This window comes from Arvicola amphibius, chromosome X (genome assembly GCF_903992535.2).
Source record: "Arvicola amphibius chromosome X, mArvAmp1.2, whole genome shotgun sequence".
NCBI lineage: Eukaryota > Metazoa > Chordata > Mammalia > Rodentia > Cricetidae > Arvicola > Arvicola amphibius.
The window spans coordinates 3,075,454-3,100,788 of NC_052065.1; the positions used below are offsets into that span (position 1 = coordinate 3,075,454).

General features: G+C 40.2%; 1 protein-coding gene across 1 annotated transcript in view; it reads right to left on the bottom strand.

Moving 5' to 3' along the window:
- Nucleotides 1-25,335, bottom strand: part of Phex (phosphate regulating endopeptidase homolog X-linked) — a 200,839-nt gene that overhangs the window by 13,733 nt on the left and 161,771 nt on the right. The window contains exon 16 of the mRNA XM_038317022.1: nt 6,112-6,166. Within this exon, the coding sequence (XP_038172950.1) occupies nt 6,112-6,166 (55 nt within the window). The remainder of the gene's footprint in view (nt 1-6,111; nt 6,167-25,335) is intronic.

The window sequence follows — 25,335 nt, forward strand, 5'->3', positions numbered from 1 at the left end:
TACCCTTAAATACAAATGCCCCCTCTACTACCTAGATGTGATCTGATTTCTTACCCTTGAATCTGAACTGAGAGAGGCTACTGGAGCTAGACCTTAAGACACCTTGCAGTTTCCTCTTTTCCATAAGTTAGCAATAATGTAAATAATCTGACTGCCTGGTTGAAGGGAAAGGGGCCTGGAAAAGCGATGGAGAAACTCCAAAACATAAGGAACTCTGAAGGGAAAGGAAAGACTCTACTGGGCCCCACCTATTAGAAGAGCAGGAGGGAGGGAGGGCATCCTGAATAGTTCAGCCCAGTGGAGCAGCCCCTGTCAAAATTATAGACTTGTGAGGCAGAAGATGGCTGTTTGACGGGGCTTTATTATACAGAGTAGGTAAGTGGAGCACAGCACAAACACAAGAGCTGAGGAAATCAATGAGCCTTCCAGATGCACGTGTCTAGAATGTTCTCTCTAGCATAATCGCCATGAAGACCAAGTCCTCTCCTTAGTCATTTGCCGCTAAATTCTCTGTTCCTAGTACAACAATAAGAAAATTAACTGCGATTTAATTCATGATTAATCAGCCTTTCCATGTCATGGAAGGGACATGTCTTACATGGAAATTATTTAAGTCAGTTAACCTATAGGTAAGAATTATAGACAATTTAGACCTTTTATTGTAAGATTTGTAATTATGCTAAAAATATTTCACAGTTGGCTCGTGACATATAACATCAACACCATCCAGCAAACAGATAGGACCAAAGCTGGAAGGAACAGAATTTTTTGAAGCAACATGTTATTACAGGACGTAATGATCCTTAACATGTTAATTGTTTGTCTCAACTATACCCAAGGAAGTGCTGTGAGATTTAATTTTTCCCCTTGGTGGCAATTCTTTCCTTTGTTATTTCTTTCCTGCAAGGTAATTTGCATTTGAAAAAAAACATTTCCTACTGTTTTTCCATCATTGCAAACCTTCATTAAAGAAGTAAGAGTAAAATTATGCATTTCAATCACAGAGCTATCATAGCCTACGTGGAACAAACTTGTAATTTCACATGGTGGCAATTTTTGCAGTAGTAGCCAGCACTGTGTGAACTGCAACGTTTCAGTTTCCCAGATTCCTCAGTCCTCCACAGTCCTCAGTCAGTGCTGTTGGCTGGATAAGTTTAAGGGATGGACAATGGGAACATACAGAGAGTACTCCGCAATAAAAAATCCCTTAAGAAGGGCTGCTCCAAAAGCTTATTTGCCAGGAAAACAGGGAATTCGGAAAATGATTGAATCATTGTAAGTCTCAATTTTCAGTTACAGAAACACAATCCCTTGAACAAGAGACAAAGAAAAAGTAATTTTGTATGACTAGGAAATGTTTTATATTACATTGATGTCTTCTAGTTTTCAATGGAAATTGTTTAATTTAGTATGCCATAAAAATAAACCTCATGTGCCTTTTAGAATACAACTGACTGACTAGGCAGAAATTGGAAGACTTTCTGCCTTAAAAATAGAGCCCTCTGGCCAGTACTTTGGAAGGGAGAGGCAGATGCATCTCTAAGTTCAAGGCCAGCCTGGTCTACAAAGTTCCAGGAAGGCCAGGACTACACAAAGAAACCTCCTGAAAAAGCGAACCAACAAACAAATAAAAAAGTGCTCTAAAGGGGAAGGTAACAGTGTTACTTTATTACCTATTCAGTTTCTCTCATTGTGAGTGGGCTTTAACACACACATGAGATTTGCTGTCAAATATACAACAATTATATTGCTGTCTGGACTCCCCATGAGCTCAGGCTGTTATCAAATATGAGCTACCCTACTCAGGTATCTCAAAGTCACGCAAAGCTCTGAGGTTAATGTCGTTGTCAAATCCTGTTCAATGTCCTATCACCTACTTTGGAGTCAGAGCGAATAGGATAAAAAGTTAAAGGCTAGCCTGGACAACTTAGTAACATTGTATCTCAAAAACATTTTTCAGGTGGGACATAGGAACACAGGCCTCTAATACTGGTGCTGCATTTGAGATACCGGTAGGAGTGTGAGACCAGCCTGGGCTATATGTTGAGCCTGTTTCAAAAAGCCCAAACCAACTAACCAAACAGTAAAACCTTCAAAGAGTAGTAAGACATCGGTTTGCATCTTTCCAATGATTAGGAGTTCACTTCTTTAATGGAACCTATTATTTCTTAGGGTAGTTCCAAATGAAAAGTTTCTTCTATACATTTTTCTAAAGTTTCTCAACTGTGCTTTCAACCTATTGGTCCAGTACAGTCACGGGATGAACACCTGCTGACATCCCTAAACATAGAAAAGCATTTGTCACTTAATTTTCCTTCCAAAAGACAACACACAGAGTTCCTGTAATCTTGTAATTTAGGGGGAAAGGCAAGAAGATCACAAGTTCAACGCCAGCCTTACCTACATAGAAACTTCCAGACCGGCAACTTTGAGGCCACAAAAATAAAAAAAAAACCCAAATTCAAATAATGCCAAGTCCTTTTCTTGACTATTGATTTTATTTTATCTGTATGAGTGTTTTGCCTGCACATGTCTGTGTACTATTTACAAGGGGAATTGTGAGCCAATGTGTGGATGCTGAGAATTCAATCCAGATCCTCTGGAAGAGTAACCAGTGTTCTTAACAGCTATGCCATGTTGCAATCCCTCTTCTAAGTTCTTATTTTTCAGTCATGAACCAAAGAATGGCATTTTCCCAAAACACAGAAAGCAGAGTCATCAAGCCTTGAGGTTAAACATATCCAAACAAGTTTCCTATAGAACTTGGGAATTAAAGATACTAAGAGGGAAGAGAGGGTGACAATAATTTTACGGAACACATTTGGGTCATGTTGCTGAAGGTCATTTCCATTCCTAATTCTTGCCTTTGGAAATGATTTGGCTTATTTCTGACCTCACAATTAGACCCAACACTCACGGGAAGGCAACTATCAGCAGGCTGAGCAAAAAGAAACCTATTCCTTTGGTTTTGGAAGCTATCCATCAACTAAGAGAAAATAGATGGGAAACTCACTGAACTGTAATTTCTATCCTTTCTATATTCCCAGAGCAAAGTACGCAAATGATGTTTATCAGGTACTCATGAAGTGGTATATTAATAGAAAGTGGGTGGCTCACTCAGGTATCAACTATGGCTCCACCTGAGGTAGTTCTAGCAAACACTACCAAGAATTCTTAAGTTTCTGATTTGTATGATTCTATAAAAATTCCCTGTCCTTGGACCAAATAAACAAATCACTGAATCAATGACTTGCAAACATAACCAGACTATTTCCAAGTTTTCAGGTAAAGTTATATAACAATTGGAAACTCAGCGAAATTATCTATGGTAAGCAGAATCAAAGAAGGCCAGGATTTTTTTTCAGTCTGAAGTGATCTTAGAGAATTACTTAAATGTATAATTTCATGAATTTAGTGTATACATTTCTAATCTTAAACACGGAAAAATCAGAATCCAAATGGCTAAATACTGCAAAAAGCTATTCAGCTAAGGATTAGGGTTTACAAACCCAATAACTTCCATTTTCACTAACAATAGTGCTTCCCTGCCAGGCAATGGTGGCACAAGCCTTTAATCCCAGCACTCAGGAGGCAGAGACAGGCGGATCTCTGTGAGTTCAAGACCAGCCTGGGCTACAAGAGCTAGTTCCAGGACAGGCTCCAAAGCTACAGAGAAACCCTGTCTCGAAAAAAAAAAAAACCACAATAGCGCTTCCCTGCAGTAGACTCTATTGCTGCCTGCCTACATTCCCTCAGCATACAGCATGTCTCAGTGCACCGGCCTCTCTGCTTCTAAGCACCAACTGAAAACAAGCTACCTAAGGAGCTTCTCCAGCCACCAGAGATTCCTTTACATTCGGTGGGGACTGCCAGGGAATCCCCTGGGTAGCACCTCTAAATCACTGATGGAATGTGGCCTAGAAGACAGATAACCTAGCCCCCTTATCTTGAAGCATGTTCTGTGGTTCCCCAGCAAGACTGATTTCCAGTTGCCCATTATGGTGTGTTAACTTTATAACACACATGTGTCAAGCAGAATAATGGCTTCCCCAAGGTGCCCTGATGCTAATTCCTGGAACCTGTGAATGTGGTATGTTACATGACAAAGATGAATTAGGGTTGCAGATGGAATTAAGGCTGCTAACTAGATGACCTTAAAAGAGAGAGATAACTCAGAATTATCTGAGTGGGCCCAAAGTAATCCCAAGTGTCTTTAAGAAAAGAAGAGGCAAAAATTTATGTCAAAGGGAATGCTACTTTGACATTTTTGCCATGGACAAAGGAATGTGCTCCCTGCTCTAAAAGTCAGAAAAGATAAGGAAATACTTTATTCCCCAGAACTTTAAAAAAAAAAAAAAGAATGCACCTTGTGTTTAGCCTAGTGAGATCTAGGTTGGATTATACAAGGATAGGCTTCAGTGCTTGTATAGTTTTAATGCTAGCTCACTTTTCCAGCCATAATAGACTCATAGGACACAATGTCATTTTCCTCCTCTCTCTGCGTCACCTTCCCATCTTCTGCTGGGGCTTCCGGGCACCACATTCCAAAAGAGCTATTTAAACCCTCATGGCAGGGGCAGCTTCTGAGGAAGCCCAATTAAAACACAACCATCATATCTCTCTGAACACTGTAAGTATGCGACATTATGTCACTTAGCCTATACAGTCATATAAAAGTCCTCATATATCAAGATGCAAACACAAGTGACTCAACTCCTAAAATCAAGGTGAATTTTTCCATGCATTAAAGGACCACAAAACATAAAAAGGCATATAAGAAAGTAACGGTACTGTTGACCAGGAGTATTATGAGAAACTCCACTCAAAAAAAAAAAAAAAAAAAAAGAGAAACTCCACTCTATAGCGAAAGGAGGAATTACATGGCCTGTTTGCGAACAGCTGTCTCTAAGTCCAGACATGTCCCCTTCTGACCTATAATACAGCTATGCTGGCTTTATTTCTAATGACACATTTGATCACCTCACTTCTTTAGAAACTTCAGTATTTTCTGTCCTAAATTCCTCACTAGACATTCAGAGCCCTCCGATATGAAACTAAAATCTTTTTTACATGACTTCTCCTTGTAGACTTGAGCAGACAAGTTACCCTCTGCCATCCCAGAAAGCACCTTCCTCCCCTTTCTTCCGTTTCTTCACCCAGAAAGGTTTTAGCCTATTTCCTTCTATCCCAGCGATCTTTCAAGTGATTAAATGCAATGAAAAAGAAAATCCTGTGTAGAAAATTGACTTCCCCATCTAGTAAAATACTCTGGGAACAAGGATCAGAAAACAAATACCTAATGAAAACTACTAAGACCTCCAATGCCTTCTTACGGCTGAATAACCATTGACTTGGAATTGACTGTTTAAAAGATTACCATGAGTTTCAGAGAAACTTTCAACTTTGGGCTTTTTTTTTTTTTTTGGTTTTTTTTTTTTTCGAGACAGGGTGTCTCTGTGGCTTTGGAGCCTGTCCTGGAACTAGCTCTTGTAGACCAGGCTGGTCTCGAACTCACAGAGATCCGCCTGCCTCTGCCTCCCGAGTGCTGGGATTAAAGGCGTGCGCCACCACCGCCCGGCTCAACTTTGGGCTTTTAAACAATACTGAGACAGTGACAAACTATGGGAGCTTTTGAAGATGAACTAAGTGCATTTTACATTATGATATGGCTACAAGCCTATGGGGGCCACGGAGTGGAATGTGGTGGTTTGAATGAAAACAGATCCCAAAGGGAGTTATACTATTAAGATATGGCATTTTTGGAGTAGATATGGCCTTGTTAGAGGACATGTGTCACTGGTGGGTAGGCTTTGAGGTTTCAGAAGTTCAAGCCAGGCCCAGTGTCTCTCTTCCTGTTGCCTGCTGATCAGGATGTAGAACTCTCAGCTATGTCTCCAGCACCATGTCTGCTTGAATGCCTTTATGCTTCCCACCATGGCACTAATGGACTGAACCTCCGAACTGCATGCCAGCCCCCATTAAATGATTTCCTTTGTAAGAGTTGTCATGTCACTTAGAACTTGAAGACAGTCTATAGTCTGTCATTGGCCAAAGTGACAAGTTCTCCTTTGCTGACTTGTCAAGGACGGGAGTCCTTTCTAATTTACTCACCGAGGGTATTCTGTTCCCCAAAAGAAAGGCTTCTGCAGCTCACCAGCTGGAAATCCTGAGAGGATGGCAAGCACACAAGAAAAATGTTAAGGATGTGGAGAAGATGATCCGATAGCCATACTCTGGTACCAGCTACCGCCCAAAGCTCAGCCAAACTGCATTCCCTGTGGATTCATCAGACATCCAAGATATCTATTTAAAAGTGATTATTAATTCATCTTTCAAACTCGGAATCATTTCAAGGACAATTTGTACAGAGAAGCTGTTAGTAGAGTCCAGCCTACTAGGAAGTGGGCCCCTTCGTATGGCACCCATAGGCTGCAGGATAGATGTCCCAGATGTCCATAGGTTTCAGCCCCCGAGTTACCCACTATTGCTGCCACACACGACAGACATAAAGAATAGTTACACATTCAATGTGTTAGTTTACTGCCATTGCCTTGGCTGTCTTTGTAACTGAATCTTGAACTTGTGCTTCCTATGTGGGTTCAAAGGCAATCATGAAGCATGTGTGTGCAAAGAATAGATGCACATGATGTGTATACCAGCTGTTCCTAGGGGCCCTTTGCACACCCAAGGAGTACAAGATTTCAGTTTCACACACGGAGGAGTCTAGCAAGATACAGCCTAACCAGCATAGTTTCGTGTTACTTGGAACTCAACAGTTCTAGACTTGGAAAGCCTCGAGAGGCCGTGTTTTCCCTGTTAACTGGAATTTGCTTAGATCACTAAAAGAAGTTACTACTATTAACTTCTAAGAAACAGAATGATTAGAGTTCTCCATCTCATTGCCTCTTCATACTTCCCCGTATTGTCCAAACTTTCAAACTGAAATTGGTAACATAGAAGGAAAGGGAAGCATATCTCGTTTCTTTACCTTTTAGCCTCTCCTTCTTCATCACTAAGGTAAAGGTGAAAAGTGCTGGTAGATAAATGATTAAGAATAAAAGGCCAGCTGGGCGGTGGTGGAGCACTCCTTTAATCCCAGCACTCGGGAACCAGAGGCAGGCGGATCTCTGAGAATTCAATGCCAGCCTGGTCTACAAGAGCTAGTTCCAGGATAGACTCCAAAACTACAGAGAAACCGTGTCTCAAAAAAAAAACCCAATAAATAAATAAATAAAATAAAGAATAAAAGGCCGAGGATACAGCTCAATGGTAGAGCACTGCATAGTATTGGGGGGAGGGCAGCACTAATACCACCAAAAAGAATGAAGTAGTAAACTTAGTAGTAGTAGTAATAGTAGCAGTGTAGTGTGAAGCGGCGGGCTGCGTTCCCGCCGCCCAGTTCCCAGCAACCGGCTAGCTTTATCCGAAATAATTACACGGAAACTGTATTCTTTTAAACACTGCCTGGCCCATAGTTTCAGCCTCTTACTGGTTAATTCTCACATCTTCCTTTAACCCATATTTAGTAATCTGGGTAGCACCACGAGGTGTGCCTTACCAGGAGAGATCTTAACCTGCGTCCATCTCGGAAAGGAGCAGCATGGAGACTCCTATGGCGACTGCCTGAAGCGTCTCTCCAACTCTACTTCCTTGTTCCCACAATTCTGTTCTGTCTACTCCACCTACCTAATTTTCTGTTCTTAAAGGGCCAAGGCAGTTTTCTTTATTAATTAACCAATGAAAGAAACATAGACAGATAACTCTCCTCCATCATTTCCCCTTTTTCTGTTTAAACAAAAAAGAAAGGCTTTAACATAGTAAAATTACATGTAACAAAACAGTTATCAAGCAAGAATTACAGTTACAATATTTAAATATATTTTATCTTTTATCATAACTAAGGAAAGCTATAACTATCTATTTATTCTTCAACTCCATCAAAGACTCCAGAAGGATATAATACTACCTAAGTAAACAAGAAGTAAGTAACTTTCAAACTCTATAAATGACAGAGACAACTCGCTGCCTGGACAGTCACCCAAAGTTCCTCTGTACCGTTGGGGCATCCATCTTCAGCCTTCAGGCCCATAGTGTCCAGCAGACTTTTTCATGAAGCAGGAAATTCCAAAGACAGTTCAGTCACTTTCTGCTGTGTCCTGCAGAACGTCTCGCAGACTCTTTCATGAATCAGGAACCCCGAAAGACCATCTCACCTTTAGGCAAGTTCAGCAGTCCTCTTTCTGTGGGTTCCTTGTGTCCAGTTTATGGAACAGTCCAGCCAAGAGCAGTTTCTTGCCCAAATGGCTAACAAACTCCATAAGTAGCCTCTTCGATGCCCATCTTCCTCTCGAAGTAGATTGGTGCTGCCAGGAGCAGACGTGTCTCATTGTCATGAAAAACCCTAAGTTATTAAAACATTAAATGCCATATTCCGCAGTCTTTGAAAGATATGAAGAATGTCTATCTAACTGAAATATATCTCTACATATCTAGAAAATCTAATAACATGACTACAAGCTTAACTATTATCAATGATTATCCATTAACAACCTATATTTCCTAATTATACATTACAGTTTTTAAAATGAACTACACAATCAAAATAGCTTAATCAAGATCAGAAATACATGTACATATAACAAATTGTCCTTAAAATCTATACCAATGCAAATTATTCATATCTATATCATCTCCCCCTTTAAATGTAAAAGAACATTTATAAACAATATTTGGGAAAATGGGCGCAGTTTTTTCTCTCCAAACTGCTTCCTGCTGAATGGGGGCGCTGTTATTTAGGTCTTTTATGGTGTAACCTGTGTGCTAGGTTCCTCTCAGTTGGCAGTTGAGTGAAGTAATTTTTTGAAGATGTTCATAGCAACCTTTCAGGAGGGCGTGGTCTATCATACCATATTGGGATAGAAGCAATCCACAGAGTCTCGTCCTCTGTGAAAACAAAAGAAGAAACTCTTTTCCAAAGCATCATGTTCTTAGATCCAAATCCTGAAGTCATACCATTAAGATGTCCATTCTGATCTAGCCTGGCAGCCCATATAATGAAATGTCTCTCTGTACTTAGCTCCTTTACAGTCAAAAAAATCAAAGAAAACACAACAAAATACATAATCCAGACTCTCTGTGAATTTTCCATTTTTACGTGGCTTATTTTCACTCTATCACTTTACTTTATTCTGTCTCTTTAAAGACTTTACCCCTTTTTTAAGGCATTAACTTTATTCTCTATATATTTATTTTTTTCTCTCTCTCAAGCCTACGTACAGTCATCCAACATTGTGACCCATATGGGGGTCTTCTGTGTCTGAATCTGTCCTATTGTGAATCTGTAATTTTTTACTATCCAGGAGCATTTCTTAAAATGTTAACCACTTCTTAAAAACTTAAGTTGCGCCAGGTAGGGGTAATACGGTACTGCCTGTTTACAGCCAAGTCTAAACCTTAACTGCGCTGTTATTGTGGTAATTACGATAGATCCTGCCTGAGATCAGCACAGTTCAACATGGCGGAGCAGAGCCAAAGCCGCTCCTGCCTCAGTCATTTGGTGCCCCTGAGCCGCACACAGTTCCAGGCACACAGCAGTCGACATTGGAGCCGCACTCAGCAGTTTAATTCTGAGACTGAGCGTGCAGCACAGAAACTCTTTTAATCCAAGTCACAGCCGAATCTGAGGCGCAGAGCACCGCGCAGTTTGAAAACACCTCTCTCTCTATGGCAGCAGGAATCCGCAAATGCTGTCCCGCTCGCCTAAGCCTGATTCCGCCATCTGCCCAGGTGCAGGCAGGGAGCAGTGTGCCATTGGCATGGTCTCAGTACTTTTTTTTCCAAGCGGGCAAGGTTTTTAAGTGGATTTAGTGACCACGTTGGAGCGCCAATCTGTAGTGTGAAACGGCGGGCTGCGTTCCCGCCGCCCAGTTCCCAGCAACCGGCTAGCTATTTTTGTATGTGTGTCAATATGCATTTCTTCATAGATATTCAGAGCTGGTTTCTTGGAGTTGGACTCTGGCCCAGTCCCTCTCCAATTCCAAGCTTGTTTATAAGAGATTTCTCAGAGTTTCTGTCTCAGGTTAGGAGTAATATTATGAGACAGAATGTTAATAACAATAATGTTGATAATGGTACCAATATATTTGCCTTCTTTGCCTTCATTCATATCTATGGTTGTTTTTAATGCACCTTTCATTGAAGATATGCACGTATACGTCTGTATGTGTCCTTGTAGATAATGCTTATCTCTCTCACAACAAACGACAAAAATTTTTTTTCTTCAGTAATCTTTGCAGTTTCCAGGATGAAGACGGGGCCCCGCAACATCAACTCCAAATAGTTATTATGACGTCATGTTTTAGTAGCGCTAATATTTGGCCTGTTTTTTGGTACCAATTGCACAGAACACTTTTGAATGGTGCACATTTTTGACAACGTTCTGGCCTCATTTTTCAAAAAAAAAAAAAAATTCAGAGGCTGGACACATTTTTCCTAGACGAAATGTTACCCTGGGTATTCTACCATCATTTGCTTTCACAGGAACCCCTGGGAAGAAAAGTCGCCCCTATGTCAGCTGGAAGCAATCTTGGATGACGACGCCCCCCCCTCCCAACAAGTTTACCCTCAGATTTAGGGACACTAATTGGTGGCTGGTATAGGGTGGTCGGGTTGTGGAAGGCTTTATATGGACTCAGGGGTATAATTTATGTGTATATCTATATGTATTAAAAAAAAAAGGGGGGGGGAGGGAGGGATTAACTGGTGATCTGAAGGAATAATTGATTTTTGTGAGTTATTGTTTTTCTTTTTTTTAAAAAAAAAACTATATGAGTGTTGATTCTTGTATATTGATATATTGAACATTATATGAGAGTATGATACCACCTCTGTTTGAAACAATTGTTATATTGACATTGTTTACTATATTGCAATGTACATCTCTACCTCTGAAATTATTTATGTAATGACATTGTTTACCATATTGCACTGTACATTTCTACCTCAGATATTATTTATGTAAGGACCCTGTTTACATTTGGAAATCATTGTCTTCATTTTTTGCACAGTCGTCTATTCTATTAGTCATACAGTTACATAAGTGTTGAGAATTATATGTTGGTCATATTTATATTTAGGACAATCAGGTTTTTTAGACACATAGAGGTTGTATTTAGTATAGATAGCATAATCTTCAACCTCTTTGAAGAACTGTAGAACATGGCCTTTAATCTAACCTACAGTTTTGTATTTTTGAGACACAATCACTCCTGGCAACAATGCTCTACTCCCGAGAGAACGTTGAGCACCAAAGACACTCCACTGGGAGTTTGTCTTCTACTTGGCAGAACTGGCCTTGGGGCAAAGAAAAGCCCATACCTCCATTACTGACTAAAGTACAAAATATCCATAAGTGGATAAAACAGAATTGTCTTATCTTGCCAAGACAGGATAGGATAGTTCTACTAAAGGTTCCTTGCCATTGTATAATGGTATGTCAGGTTTTTTCAGGCCTCAGCCAAAGTTGGTTGCCTCAACATTGCTATCAAGACTTCGTGTGGTTGCCCAGGTAGTCAATTGTCTCTGTCTTCTGTTGCACATTTTGGAAGTTTCTCGTTTGTGCTTCCTGGTTGCTTTGGTAATTTTACTCTCCTTCTCAGATCTTTGATGGGGTTGAAGATTAGATAATGGTAGCTACCTTCTAGATTATTTAGACTTCTCAAAGTAGAGTGATTAGAAAAATTCTTCGTTATATACTTCTCGCCTGATATTGTTTACTTTTTGTAATTTTATATGATCAGTTCCCATTGTATATAGTTGTATTTGGTTTCTGAATCTGTCTTATTTAGACAAAAAAGGGGAGATGTTGGGGCAGCTGGCCCAATCCCTGCGTTCAGGGGCGTGGCTGCTCCAGCGGGGTAGCCATGCCCCTTAAATAGGATTGGGGAGCCGGAAGGCCCCCCGTTCGTTTTGCCCCGCGCTCACTCCGCTGGACCCTTGGTTCTGTAAGTTCCCTTATCTCCCTTTGTATTAAACTTGAATAATTATAAAAGGACTATTTTTGGTTATTTCCAATCTTCGCCGCATCAGTAGCAGTAACAACAGTAGCATAAAAATAACTGAATTAGTTATGTGCAGTATTTCTAGCTTGCTGATTAAAAAAAAATATGCCAGGTATGTACTGCAGAATACAAAGTGTGTCATTTTAGAAATTCCTTACACAAGTTAAAAGTGATCCTATTCACATTCAAGACTTGCATTGGAGCATACAAAGATAAAAGGTAAAATTCATGCTAACGACATAAAATTTTAGCATTCCGAAGAACAGCAGTAAATGGCAAATCAAAACACTGTTGATGAGTCAGAAGAGAGCAGGACGCTCTCCATTTTAACCCTCACGGCAGCATTCGTTCAGCTTCCCGCACAAGGGGCCACACATCTTCATTTTACACTAAGCCCCAGAAATTAGTTAGTTGGCCTTGGATATAGAAGAATGCGAGAAACACTCAGCTTTGTCCTTCCTCACTACTAAATTGTGTGCCCTGAGCTGATCCTTGGAGTTGTGTGAAACAGTCATTACAGCTGGGAATTCAAAGGAGAGAGAAAGAGGAAGGGAGAGGGAGAAAAGGGGAAAGAGGGAAAGAGGGAAAGCGGCCTTCTGCAATGTCCTTGTCTGCTTGAGAGCAGCTGCTCAGGGCCCCATGAGACTAAATGTTCTTTTATGAATTAAAATGCTCCTCTGCGCTCTGCTCAACCTTCTACTGCCCCTCCATGCCAGGACACTTCGAGGGGAAATGAAGGCAGGAAAGCAAGTCTTGAATTTAGAGATGAAGTACTCATTTCCAAAAACTCTTATATTCTGTGTCTTTTATTAATAATATCAGACTTTGAGATTTCAAGGTACATAAACCTAATTGCAAAACAGAGACGGAGCCAGTTAATGCTTCTCTTTCCCTGCTGCTTTCAGATAAAGGAAAACACAGCAAATACGTTTGAATTTCAAAGGGCAGTGTTACTCTAATCTTTATCATTTTCACATTCCCTTGAACATCTTTGGCATCTTTACATTGATAGCCCATCCTCTTTTTCTGAAGATTTGATTTTAGTAAGCTATTCTGATACATATATATGCAAATATATATTATATATAAATGCAAATCATTGTGTTTATATGAAAATTCCACTTCACATAATAAATCACCCCAAAGCAATGACATTTTTCTAATAAGAACAATGATCATAAGCCAGTGTGATTTAATTATTCAGTCATTATGGCTTCCCTGCCTGGTAATGTGCCCAGCTGGGAGCGGTTGTGTCCACCGCCAACCTTGTCACAGGAAAACATTTGACACCTGCATAAGCCTTCACTGCTGCAGCTTTGGTGGCTTAGGGGTCGCAGTCTCCAGTGCTGAGGCCTTCACATCAGCCTGATCAGCTACATCTCCTCAACTTGTCCGGGCCTTGAAACTCAATAGTGATAACTGGAAGAAGCCGATGGCCTTAGGCATGTTTGGCTGAAGTGCATGGATTAACAGTGTAAGCTGCATTTTTTGGAGATGTCAACTAGCAAGAATGATAGATGGAAATCCCAGCGGGGTCAATTCAATATCTTATCTTATAAAGTGAATAAGTTGTATTAGCAAAGGTGGAAGTGAGAAATAAATGAAAAGGGAATACTCCCCCCCATAGGTGTCTGTTCTGTTTTCTCACAGACTCATTCTATTTCAGTGTTTCCCCATTGCAGAACCACTCATCACCTGTTCTAGACTTTTAAAGTTCCCTTTTTAAAATCAGTGTATCAGTGTATTTATGGGAAGCATTCCTTACACTATGTGTGTGTGTGTGTGTGTGTGTGTGTGTGTGAGAGAGAGAGAGAGAGAGAGAGAGAGAGAGAGAGAGAGAGAGAGAAAGGGGCAGATGGTTGGAAAAGATTACTATGTAAGAAGTATGGCAGGAGGGTAAGTTGTTGCAAGCATTTTTTAAAGGATTAAATCTCTGTGGTGTTTTGAGAATTTTAAGAGATAATAAACTAAGGAGAAACATGACATTTGGTGCAGTGTATGACATTCCTATGTAGTATATATAATGGATAGATATATGAACACATGTATGATTTCAATTCTACTCTAACAGACTGTGTTTTATTACTGAAAAGACAAGACAATTTTCTTCCAACACAGCAGACAAAGTGGGGCAATTCTGAGACAAAGCTCCGGTTTTGCATTTTTGCTTATGCGCACCTCCATTCCTGCACAAAGCAGAAGCCACCTGTGCTGAGCTACCTGGGAGATAACAAAGGGCTCATGTCCATACACTTCGGCATGCTCAACTATTTTCCGTCACTTTGTGCTTTAAAAGCCACAACTGCTGTCAAAACTGTCAACTTCAGGTAACTCTTTTACCACTACACGATAACTCTTGAGGGGAGAAGGGGAGGGGGAAAGAGAACTTGAGGGAACATGATGGTCAAGATGGGGGAAGGATAGAGGCAGAACAAGGAAAGAGATATCTTGATTGATGGAGCCATTATGGGGCTAGCAGAAACCTGCACTAGAGAAATTCCCAGGAATCCACAAGGATGACCCCAGCTACGACCCTAAGCAATAGTGAAGAGGGTGCCTGAACTGGCCTTGCCCTGTATTCAGATTGATGACTATCTTAAATGTCACCATAGAACCTATATTCAGCAACTGATGGAAACACGGGCAGAGATCCACAGTGGAGCACTGGGTTGAGCTCCCAAAGTCCAGCCAATAAGAGGGAGGAACGATAATATGAGCAAAAGGTCCAAGACCATGATAGGGATACCCACAGAAACAGCTGACCTGAGCTAATGGGAGCTCACTGACGCAGGACTGACAGTGAAGGAACCAGTAAAAGACAAAACTAGGCCCTCTGAATATGGGTGACAGTTATATGGCTGGGGCAGACTGTGGGGCCACTGGCAGTGGCACCAGGATTTATCCTTGCTGCTTGTACTGGCTTTTTGGAACCTATTCTTTTTGGAGTAATACCTTGCTCAGCCTAGACATAGTGGGGAAGGCCTTGGGCCTGCCTCAAAGCAATGTGCTAGGATTTGTCAACTGCACACGGGAAGGAAGCCTTACCCTCTCTGAGGAGTGGATGGGGAGGGAGGTGAAGGGAGCGGGAGGAGGGGAGGGAATGGAAACTGGGATTGATATGTAAAATGAGAAAAGATAGTATTTTTAAATAAATAAACTCAAAAAAGGGGCAGCTCCCCAAACACCAAATGCCACAGCAAATACCACTTCCTTCCAAGAGAAAGTGGCAATTTTATCACAATATTTGTATATTTGCCCATTTAACACATAAAAAATATGCTATGTTTCTGAGTAGGCCCCCACTTTTCATTTGAAATTTGTGAGTGATAAGGTTTTTTTCATATTTATTTTTAATCATGTGTCTGTGTATGGGTAGGTATGTTCATGTGTGTGCCAGTGTCCTCAGAACCCAGAGACATTGGATCTGTCTGGAGCTGGAGTTTCAGGAAGTTGTGAGCAGCCCAGTGTGAATGCTGGCAACTCAACTGGAGTCTTCTATAAGAGCAAGATGTCCTCTTAACAACTTAGCCATCTCTCCAGCACCAATTAATAAATTTTTTGATTGTTGTATGTCCCATACTCATTTCCCTGGAAGCTCTGTGGCTTTTATTACATGATTTTGTATAGTGCAGTGGTCTTTACAAATTCATGTCATGGTATATCAGGGAAGTACTCACACATGGCAGCTGCCCTCAACTGTTATCACGGAGAAGAGTCAGATCCTGTTTAACTATGCTTTACTAAGCATCACTTTCTAGGTCTCTCTAGTTACTAGTTAGTTTGGAATAGGGCTTCAAATGTCCATCTCCACCACTGTATGGAGTAGTCTAGACACCACACTTTGAGGAACCACTGCCCAAGAGTTTGTCCAAGAGCACTCTGGAGTTCACTGTTGCACTGTGTGTATGTAAGACCACACCAAAGACTACTATGTAGCCAATGAAGAAGAAAAAGACCAGTCTTAAAATTCTAGCATGAAAAATTTTCCATGAGCTGTTGTTGGAATAAAGCCAGGTATAGACATGAAGATATAAACAGTATTTAATGGCTAACCTGTTAGTATATACATATACATGCATATTTTTGTGTATGTGTATGCATATTCAATATATCTGTCAAATACAGAAAAATTGGTTGTAGTACTCATCTTTTGAAAAAAAGGTTTAGATTTTGGGTGAACATGAATGGTTTACATTTTGACCAATCAAAGGTATCAACTTTTATCATCAAAGTTAGCTGTTTTAGAATTGTGTTTTACCAAAAATTCTTCTAAAATCAATATAAAAACAGTTAACTAAGCTTACATGGTGTTGTTTTGTTCTTGTATTGTTAACACTAACAAATTCCCTTTCTATTTCCAGCAAAAAATAAGGCTTGTAGTTATAGAATTTCAGTGAATCCAGTTGTAACAAAATAAAATATTGGCGCCTCTATGCTGTAATTATGTTTATTATGATCACTTCTCTTTCTCTAATTTGCACCCAGGAAAGCCACAGGGCCCCGCTTCTAGGTTTCTACCTGGGTCAACATTTCATTTTGACTAAAACTTTCTCATTATAACTCTTCTATCAGTGACTACTGACTAACTTCACTGGAGCGCAGCCAAACGCTGACCATAGAGTGTAAACTGCCCCGGTTGCTAGCATCATTGCCAAAGAACCAATCACATTTAGTGGGTGATAACCCCAAGTTCAACTATCTGACTTCTATAGTCATCAAATCATAGCCTGACTGTAGCTACAGTTTTTCAGGAGAAATTAAATGTCTCAATGTTTTGGAGCGTTCGCCAACTATCTTATTGTCAAATCACACCAATTAGATTTCTTAAGTACAGAAACATATAAAGAAGAAAATAAAATTAATCAACTATCCCATCACTCAAACATGGAGAAAGCAAATGAATATACTCAGGGCTAACAAATTCACACTATATAGGGATATGTCAAGCAGGAATAATTCTCTCTCATCTCCACCTATTTCTGCCCAACATTGATCTATCTTTCTGCCACTCTCTGCAGGGCTTACTTTAGCTATTTGTTCAAATGTCACCTCACCCCCCTGGTGCTTTTGGAAAGGGTAGGGTGTTATCTTCTGTAACTCACTGTAATACTCGGCTACTCTCCATTTTAACAGACAACCAATCTTGCCACAGGAATTTCAAGTTTCATAATATAATGGGTTTTTTAAAATTATTTCTTTTGTTTCTAAGATTATAATATAATTACACCATTTCTTCCTTCCTTGTCCTCCCGTCAAACCTTCTCACATGCCCCTCCTTGTTCCCTTTCAAACTCATGGCCTGATAGAGGGATTTTTCATTTTATTTAGCTTTATTAATTTTTCAATGTAATACCCTCAGAGCTAGAACACCTGGCAATTATCTGTGAAGTGGATGGAATTCCTACCTTATGGACTTTAAAAGGGTGACTTAGGTTGAAGCATTACCTGTAGTTATGATAATATTTTGTTAGCAAAAATCTAAAAGTACATGATGCATTAAGTACTACCAATGCATTCCATCCTCGGTGCCAGATCTGGAATGTGTTCCATTATTCAAGTTTGACTTTTATTTTCTTTCTAGATGAGAGTTGTGCTGGCTCTTGCTATGATGGCAGAACTAGTATGGTTTTGAAGCCAACACAGAGTCCATCAAAAAGCAGTGTGTAGGCTGGGAAGATGGCTCAGAGAATAAAATGCTGTCCATACAAGCATGAAGACTTAAGTTGGGAATCCCCAGCACCCATGGAAAAGGCCTGTAATCTCAGTGCAGCAGTCTAGCCAATCAGTGAGAGACACTGTTTTAGAAAATAAGGGAGAACAATCAGTGAAGACAGCACACATCAACCTAGCCACAACACTCACGAGTGGACACACATGAGAACAAAGACACCATGTGCAAATATGAACACACCGAGAAGTCCTGCCTACCTTTAGGTAATTTCTACCACACTATTTCCCCTGGGTCCTCTATACCTTCCCACCAAAGAATTGAAATGAAGTATACTGCCCTTTCGAATGTTTATGAAACAAACTGAAGAGGGAAAACTGGAGAAAACTACACAAAAATTCTTGACCTGTGAATCCTGACCCTAATAGCAATTTCTTTCCTCTCTCGTTTTTGCTGTTTCCCTGTAGCTGCAGCATCCATTTGTGCCACATAACCTTGAGACTACAATTCAAGGTAATCATCTCATAGCAAACGCTCTGGAAACACTGCTTTGCAGAGGTTTCTCTTATTCAGAAGTTTCACTCTTTCATATCAACACAAATCCTATTGCTTTTTAAGACATTCTTGAGGAAGACCCCCACATATTTTCCTTTGGTTTCTGTGTTCAGTCATACTGCTCAAAGATGGGAGGCCTCAAACTTCTATTGCCAGTGTTCAAAGCCCAGCACACTTAACATTCTCCCTTCTTCCTATCAAATTTCATGAAAATTTATTAACAAAAAAGCAAGACAACACAAACATTTCTAAATCCAGAACCATTTCGTTCAATATCCCTTCTGACTCTGGTGAAGGGATTAACATTATTAAATTATTTAGTTAGGATTCTTCCAGATGCCTCTATGGCATAAATGACTGTGGCAGATGAAAACTTCAGTCCCCCACAAAAAGTAATAGGGAAATTTCAAAAGGAGAATCCAAATGGGCTTGAGATTATGTAGGCTGGAGTACAAAGTCAAGAACTGAATAAAAGGTTTGGACTTGCTGTAACTCCTTTCTATAGAGATAAACTTGGGGTTCTCCAATGACTAAGTATATGGGTCTTTGAGTTCTTATAAAAATGTGGTTGTCATAAAAATCTAAAATGGCTGAAAGACACTTAAGGAAATGTTCAACATCCTTAGTCATCAGAGAACTGCAAATCAAGACAACTCTGAGATTCCATCTTATACCTGTAAAAATGGCCAAGATCAAAAGCACTGATGACAACTTATGCTGCAGAGGTTGTGGGGTAAAGGGAACACTACTGCATTTCTGGTGGGAATGCAAGCTGGTATAGCCCCTTTGGATGTCAGTGTGGTGATTTCTCAGAAAATTAGGAAACAACCTTCCTCAGGACCCAGCAATACCACTTTTGGGTATATATCCAAAGGATGCTCAATCGTGCCATAAGGACATGTGCTCAACTATGTTCATAGCAGCTTTGCTTGTCATAGTCAGAACCTGGAAACAACCTAAATGTCCCTCGACTGAAGAATGGATAAGGAAATTTGGTACATTTACATAATGGAGTACTATACAGCAGAAAAAAATAATGACATCTTGAATTTTGCAGGCAAATGGATTGAGCTAGAAAACACCATTTTGAGTGACGTAACCCAGACTCAGAAAGACAATTATCACATGTACTCACTCACAAGTGGTTTTTAAACATAAAGCAAAGAAAACCAGCCCACAAATCACAATCCCAGAAAACTTAGACAACAATGAGGACCCTAAGAGAGACATACAAAGATCTAATCTACATGAGAAGTAGAAAAAAACAAGATCTCCTGAGTAAATTGGAAGCATAGGGACATTGGAAGAGGGTTGAAGGGGAGGGTAGAGGATGGAAGGGGAGCACAGATCTCAATAAATGCAAAAAAATGTGGTTGTTGGTAGTATTTGTTATTAAAGGACTGATGATGTCCATACAATATTCTACTGCATTATTACTTTTTCAATTAATAGAATATTTGGCCTTTCAATGGAATTGTTAATTATTTAAAAAGGCTTTGATTTAGTGCATATTATGACAATTATTTTGTTTTCAAAGGCTTGGGCACTAGTCTTAAATGACCAAATAAATCCAAATATAAGTCTGCACTTGAAAGTTATTGATGATCTGCCATCCTTGTAAGGCATGCTTCTTCTTGAGTTTCACTTGTAGCTACATTCTGCTTATACATTTAGTTATTTAATTTACCCTGTGCAATAGCTTCTATTTCTATAACTCAATAAGTGAATGTAACTTATGATTCTAAATTCAGAATTGTCAGCATATTAAACACATCATAAAACTATCTCAAGCATTGGGTTTGGTCATGATGATGGAACTACTGACCACCAATATTTACTGAGTCTCTGTGATATTCGAAGCCACATGGATAAGTTCTGATTATACAAACATCATACATTATCAAAGTATATACAGTCTAGAGAATAAGAGACTGCTACTAAACAATGGTATCTTGCAAGACCTAAAGTAAAAGGTGAACCTATTCTATGCTTTCTAATGTACAAAGAAAAGAAATACAGGATTCACAGAAGATGTACAGAGGAGTTTGGAGGGGGGGTTATTTATATAAACATCTATACTAATGGGTAGAAGATATAGTTGATAAAAATAAAATCAATTGACTTTTGAGGCAGGAAATCTTAGGACCCTTGTTTTCAAAATGTAGTCTGCAGACCGTCAACATCAGAATTCTCTGGGCACTTGTTAGAGATGGAAATATTGAACCCCTGCCCCAGACCTGCTCAATCAAGAACACTGGAAATGGGCTTCTGAGTTTCAACCAACCATTTGTATTACTGAGTCCCACCAGTTTATAACAGAATAACTATTCTTAACTCCAACTGCAAATTAGAATCCTGACCAATGCTCTTGCCCAAATCTATTGAGGTGTAATATCTATGATGTTGTCCACTTGTAACTTGGCCACGCAAACAGTGAAGAACTGAGCATGTTTACGATAACTGAACCATAGCTCAGCTCTCCTGTTCCATTCATGCCAAATATAATATGAAAATATTACATTTGGGATATAATATTTTTTATAAACTTTCTTCAGACTATGTTTTCCGAGATTAACCTTTATATGACCTAAAAAGATGTGACTGTGCTAAAAGAAAAATATAAATTTAGTTGTAATTGCCTTGAAAAGTCCAGGATGAATGCTAAAAGAGAATAAGTATTATATCCTGTTCAGTATCAATTCCGGTTATTGGATAAACTTGATAGCACTCTTCTTGAAATTGGGGGGGGGGGAGTGGTGGCATCAGTTGGGGCATGAAAAATGCTGCAATTACAAAGCACTTTTGGTTATGCCTTTTTCGTTGTTGTTATAAAAAGGATTTCATTGTCATTACTGCTAAGATGAATAGCAGCTTTTTATTCAAGTTGGCATCTTGCAAGAGTTTGGTGAATGCCAACCTTCCCATTTCCAGAAAGTATCTCGTTCTACCAGCTGTGAGTCTTGTCATGGGATTCAGCAAGATGTCTTAGCCATCTGTTGGCTTCCTGCAGGTAACCTCCTGCCACCAGATCTAGCGGTCTTGAGCGGACAAGCAGAAAGCAGATTCTGAAATCTGCCCTCCATCTTGCAGCTTTCTCTGATGACCATTCTATTCTATGTCTGTCATATCAGCCTTATTCCACAACAAATGCCATCTCTCGCCTTTCCCAGAGTTAGCAACCATCCCCATTTGTCCAGGACTAAAGAGATGCCTGGAATAGAGTAGTTTTCAGTATTAAAACTGGAACGGGCCCTGGAAAATGATAAGAAATTAAAAACACTGCTTTCATCCTCTGAATCTGACCTATTTTTTATTGGCGGCATTTTATGGCACAATCATTCTCAACATTTGGCATCTTTCAAAGTCATTTGGTGATTAAAATCTTACTAAGATTCAAGGGACTGGTACATAGTAAAAGGGTCCAAACAATGCCCATTTGTCAAAAGTAGTGGTGATGTTGCTGGTCCCCAATAAACACACTTTAAGTAGTTCAACTTTCTGAAACAGAGAAAATACAAATCTGCCTCTACCCCAGTACTGAAGCTCTATCTGGTCCTTTCATATAAATAAGTGCTGCCCTAGAAGTGCAAGAGTTTCTGTGTTAAATGATATTTAAGCTGCATCCTACAAAAATAAACGACACCTGCCTTTTTCAAGGGCGGTCACATGAGGCTGGGAACATGAAGATAGATTAGTGAGCCTGACCCTGACTTCCTGTCTCCCACGGTTCTGTTCCAGGATCTTGGTGCTCACCTTCTAGCTCATAGCCAAAGCGCTCCCAGCCAGTGCCCTTCACTCGAGTCAGATAGACCCTAACAATCATCCCATCTTTTCTGTTGCCTACCTAAAGCAAGCCTGCCCGGTCCACGACAAGAGAAGCAGCCGTTCACAGATCCCTCACAGACAGCAGACTGAGGCCACTGCTCCTTAGTCTCACTCAGCAATGGGCTTTTAGGAGACTGTGGGCTTAGCGGTTGTGGATACTCCTGTTTACTCATGAAGCCTTCACAGAACATTGTTCTTAGCTGTCTTCTGGGTCAGGCCTCTAAGACAGAGAGAATCTTAAAACACCTCCAGCAGGTGCTTGCTAAGTATACCATCTGTCAATTTTGCAAACTGTTGCTAGTTTGTTCATGACTTAACTTCATCCGTCTCAACAAACTTTTTAAATCTTATTGTAAATTTTTGTGAAATGCTCACTTTCTGGGGAATACACGTTAATATTCTTTCTAAGGCATTTTACTGCATGTGCCTATCAAGTAATCTACCGTCAATCCCCCTTATTCTAAGGGACCAAGAAAGCAGTGGACTTAAACCCAGGGCTTGCAGTGTGCAGCATGCTTAGAGGTGGCAAAAGGAAAGTTCATTCATTGCCACAGCCCTTGAGTGGACGTGGGATCAATAGGACATGGGTTCCATCTAACCTTCTGATATTCAACTACCTTCAGGCTGACCTCACATCCTATAGTCTTGCCATATCAAAAGAGAAAGAATCCTCCACTAGTGAAATTTGTGAAAGTATATAAAATGATTATTTGAAGATATCTTGCTAAACATTCACATGTGTCGCTCATATAATTCTCATATTTCTTACCCCGTGTTGAACAGTATAGTGTAAGGATTAAAAGAATACAATCAATACACTGGGTTACCCTCCCATACCTGCTCTGATGCTCCATCTTGGCTGTCAATTTAATTGTATCTGGAATCAACTAAAAGATGTACATCTGTTTAGATAAGCTATTCTCTGGTTTGGATTCAGTGAGGAGGGAGAAAGCCCTCCCACAGAGTGGGTGGTACTCTCCAGCAGCAGTCCCATTTAAGATGGTCCCAAGGAAAAGATGTTGCTTTTCTGCCTGTCCAGCTTCACTCCTCGCTGGTGAGAGCACCTACTTCATTGCTGTTATTGTTGCTACCACCCTTTGCTAACATCAAAGCCAAGCTTCTTCAGCCTTTCAACACGAACTGAAGACCAGTCCAGGATTTCAGTGTCATCTTGAGATAACTGAAGCATCTAGCCTCAAGAACTGAGCGGTTACTGGGTCACTTACCCTGACTAATACACCTGCAGTTCACTAGTGTTGCAGTCTTCAGCAAATTATGTCACCCCTCTGACCTCTCGTTTCCTATTCTGTAAACTGAATGCAAAGTTGTATAGCTATTGTGAAAATTCTACATAGTAGACGTGCATGTAGTAGGCACATTAATAGGTTCCCAGTATAGATGAGTGCACAGTGTGACCACTATAGCCACTTGGTGTGAGTTCTTCAAGTAGAAGTGGAAATGGTTGAACATAGTATTATGTATTATCATTTTTCAGTTACTAGAGAAGGCTCTTGAGATTTAACTTGCCCATTCCCTAACTCCCTCTTAGCGAGGTCAGTGCCCAAGATTAGGTCCTCTCCATATTTCTCTTGGGCCATGTCAGAAACTCCTAGCTTGTCCAAGCAGCCTGACTTTCCCCTCTTTGAGCCATTATTATCTTTAAGAATAAAACTAAGAAAATAAATTGATTTTATTTTTTTACTTCCTAAAGAAAATACGCCGATTCCCTATTCTTTTTTAATTTATTTATTTTTAATTAAAAATTTCTACCTCCTCCTCTCTTCCCATTTCCCTCCCCCTTCCCCCATCCCCCTCCCCCTCCCTCTCCAGTCAAAATAGCAGTCAAGGTTCGGAGAAGCCAAGGACAATGGCACTGGGTTTTGATCCTACTGCATGTACTGGCTTTGGGGGAGCCTAGTTTGTTTGGATGCTCACCTTCCGATTCCCTATCCTTTAACATGATCCTGCACCATGCACAGCTCAGCACGCTACCTTTACAGCAGTCATCCATCCCATATCACTTCTTCTCTGCCTAGAGAACTTTCCTTTCCTTCAAAAGTCTTCTCAACCCTTTTCACCAGAAATCCAATCGTGGCTCAGCCAGACTAAATTACTCCTGAAGGGGTGAGTTCGATCGATAATTAACCAGACCAGCTCAATACAAAGGATTTAGTTTTTAATAATAGGGGAAAAATGAAAAACTTACATGACCAAAGATCCCGTGAACACCAGGAGCGCAGGGAAGAAAGAGAGGAGGAGCAAGCGCACCTGGATCTTTTTATTTGTTTTGTGTGGCCCCAGGGGGACACACCTTAAACAGCATGAGATTGGCTGAAGTTCCCCATCATACTCCTCTGCAGTAGCTCTCAGAATACATTGAATAAGTCATTACGATGTCCTCTAAATGACCAGCTAACAAGTCTCTCACCCAGCTCATCAGAAGCAAGCATTAGTATCTGGCTATGAATTACTTACTCTGATCTGTATTTTCTTCTAAGCATTTAATATGTTATTTCACATCCACAGTTCTATAAGATAGTTATATCATCTCCATTTTATTAAAAAAATTAAAGTATTAAAGATAGATGGATTCAAGATGTTGAGAAACTTGGCCAAGACTTAAAGCTACTAGTGACCAAGTCAGGATTCAAAATCAAACTAGTCCACTTGAGAGCACACAGTATCAACCATCATTATTGTACCATGCTATATATCCTAGTTCAAGCTCAGTACCTGGCAATGTTATAATGCTACATATAACAAATCATCTCCAAACATACTTTCTTAAAACCATAAACATTATCTCACAGTTTCTCTGGGCCAGGGATTCAGCAACAGCTTTCTGGGGGAGGTTGTCTGAAAGTCTCTTGGGAGACCACAGTCAAAATATTTGACTTAGTTGTGGTCACCTGAATTCTGGGACTGAAGTATCTGTGTGGTGTCTGAAGTGGACAGAAGGCCTACGGAGCCTCACTTGTGAGCCTCTAGTTGCTTGAGTGCCCTCATGATGTGGTGAACAGCTTCTTCCAGAGGGATAAATCCAAGAGAGCAAGGTTCAAGTTACAATGTCTTTTATGGCCCAGCCTCAGAACCCATACTCTGTTATGTTTATAAAATCCCACTGGGTACAAAGCTAAGCTTTAACTCACTGTGGGAAGGGGCTTCAGAGAGCTGTAGATACCAAGAAATGAGGAATACTCCAACTCCTAGAATGTTAAGTGGGAACAT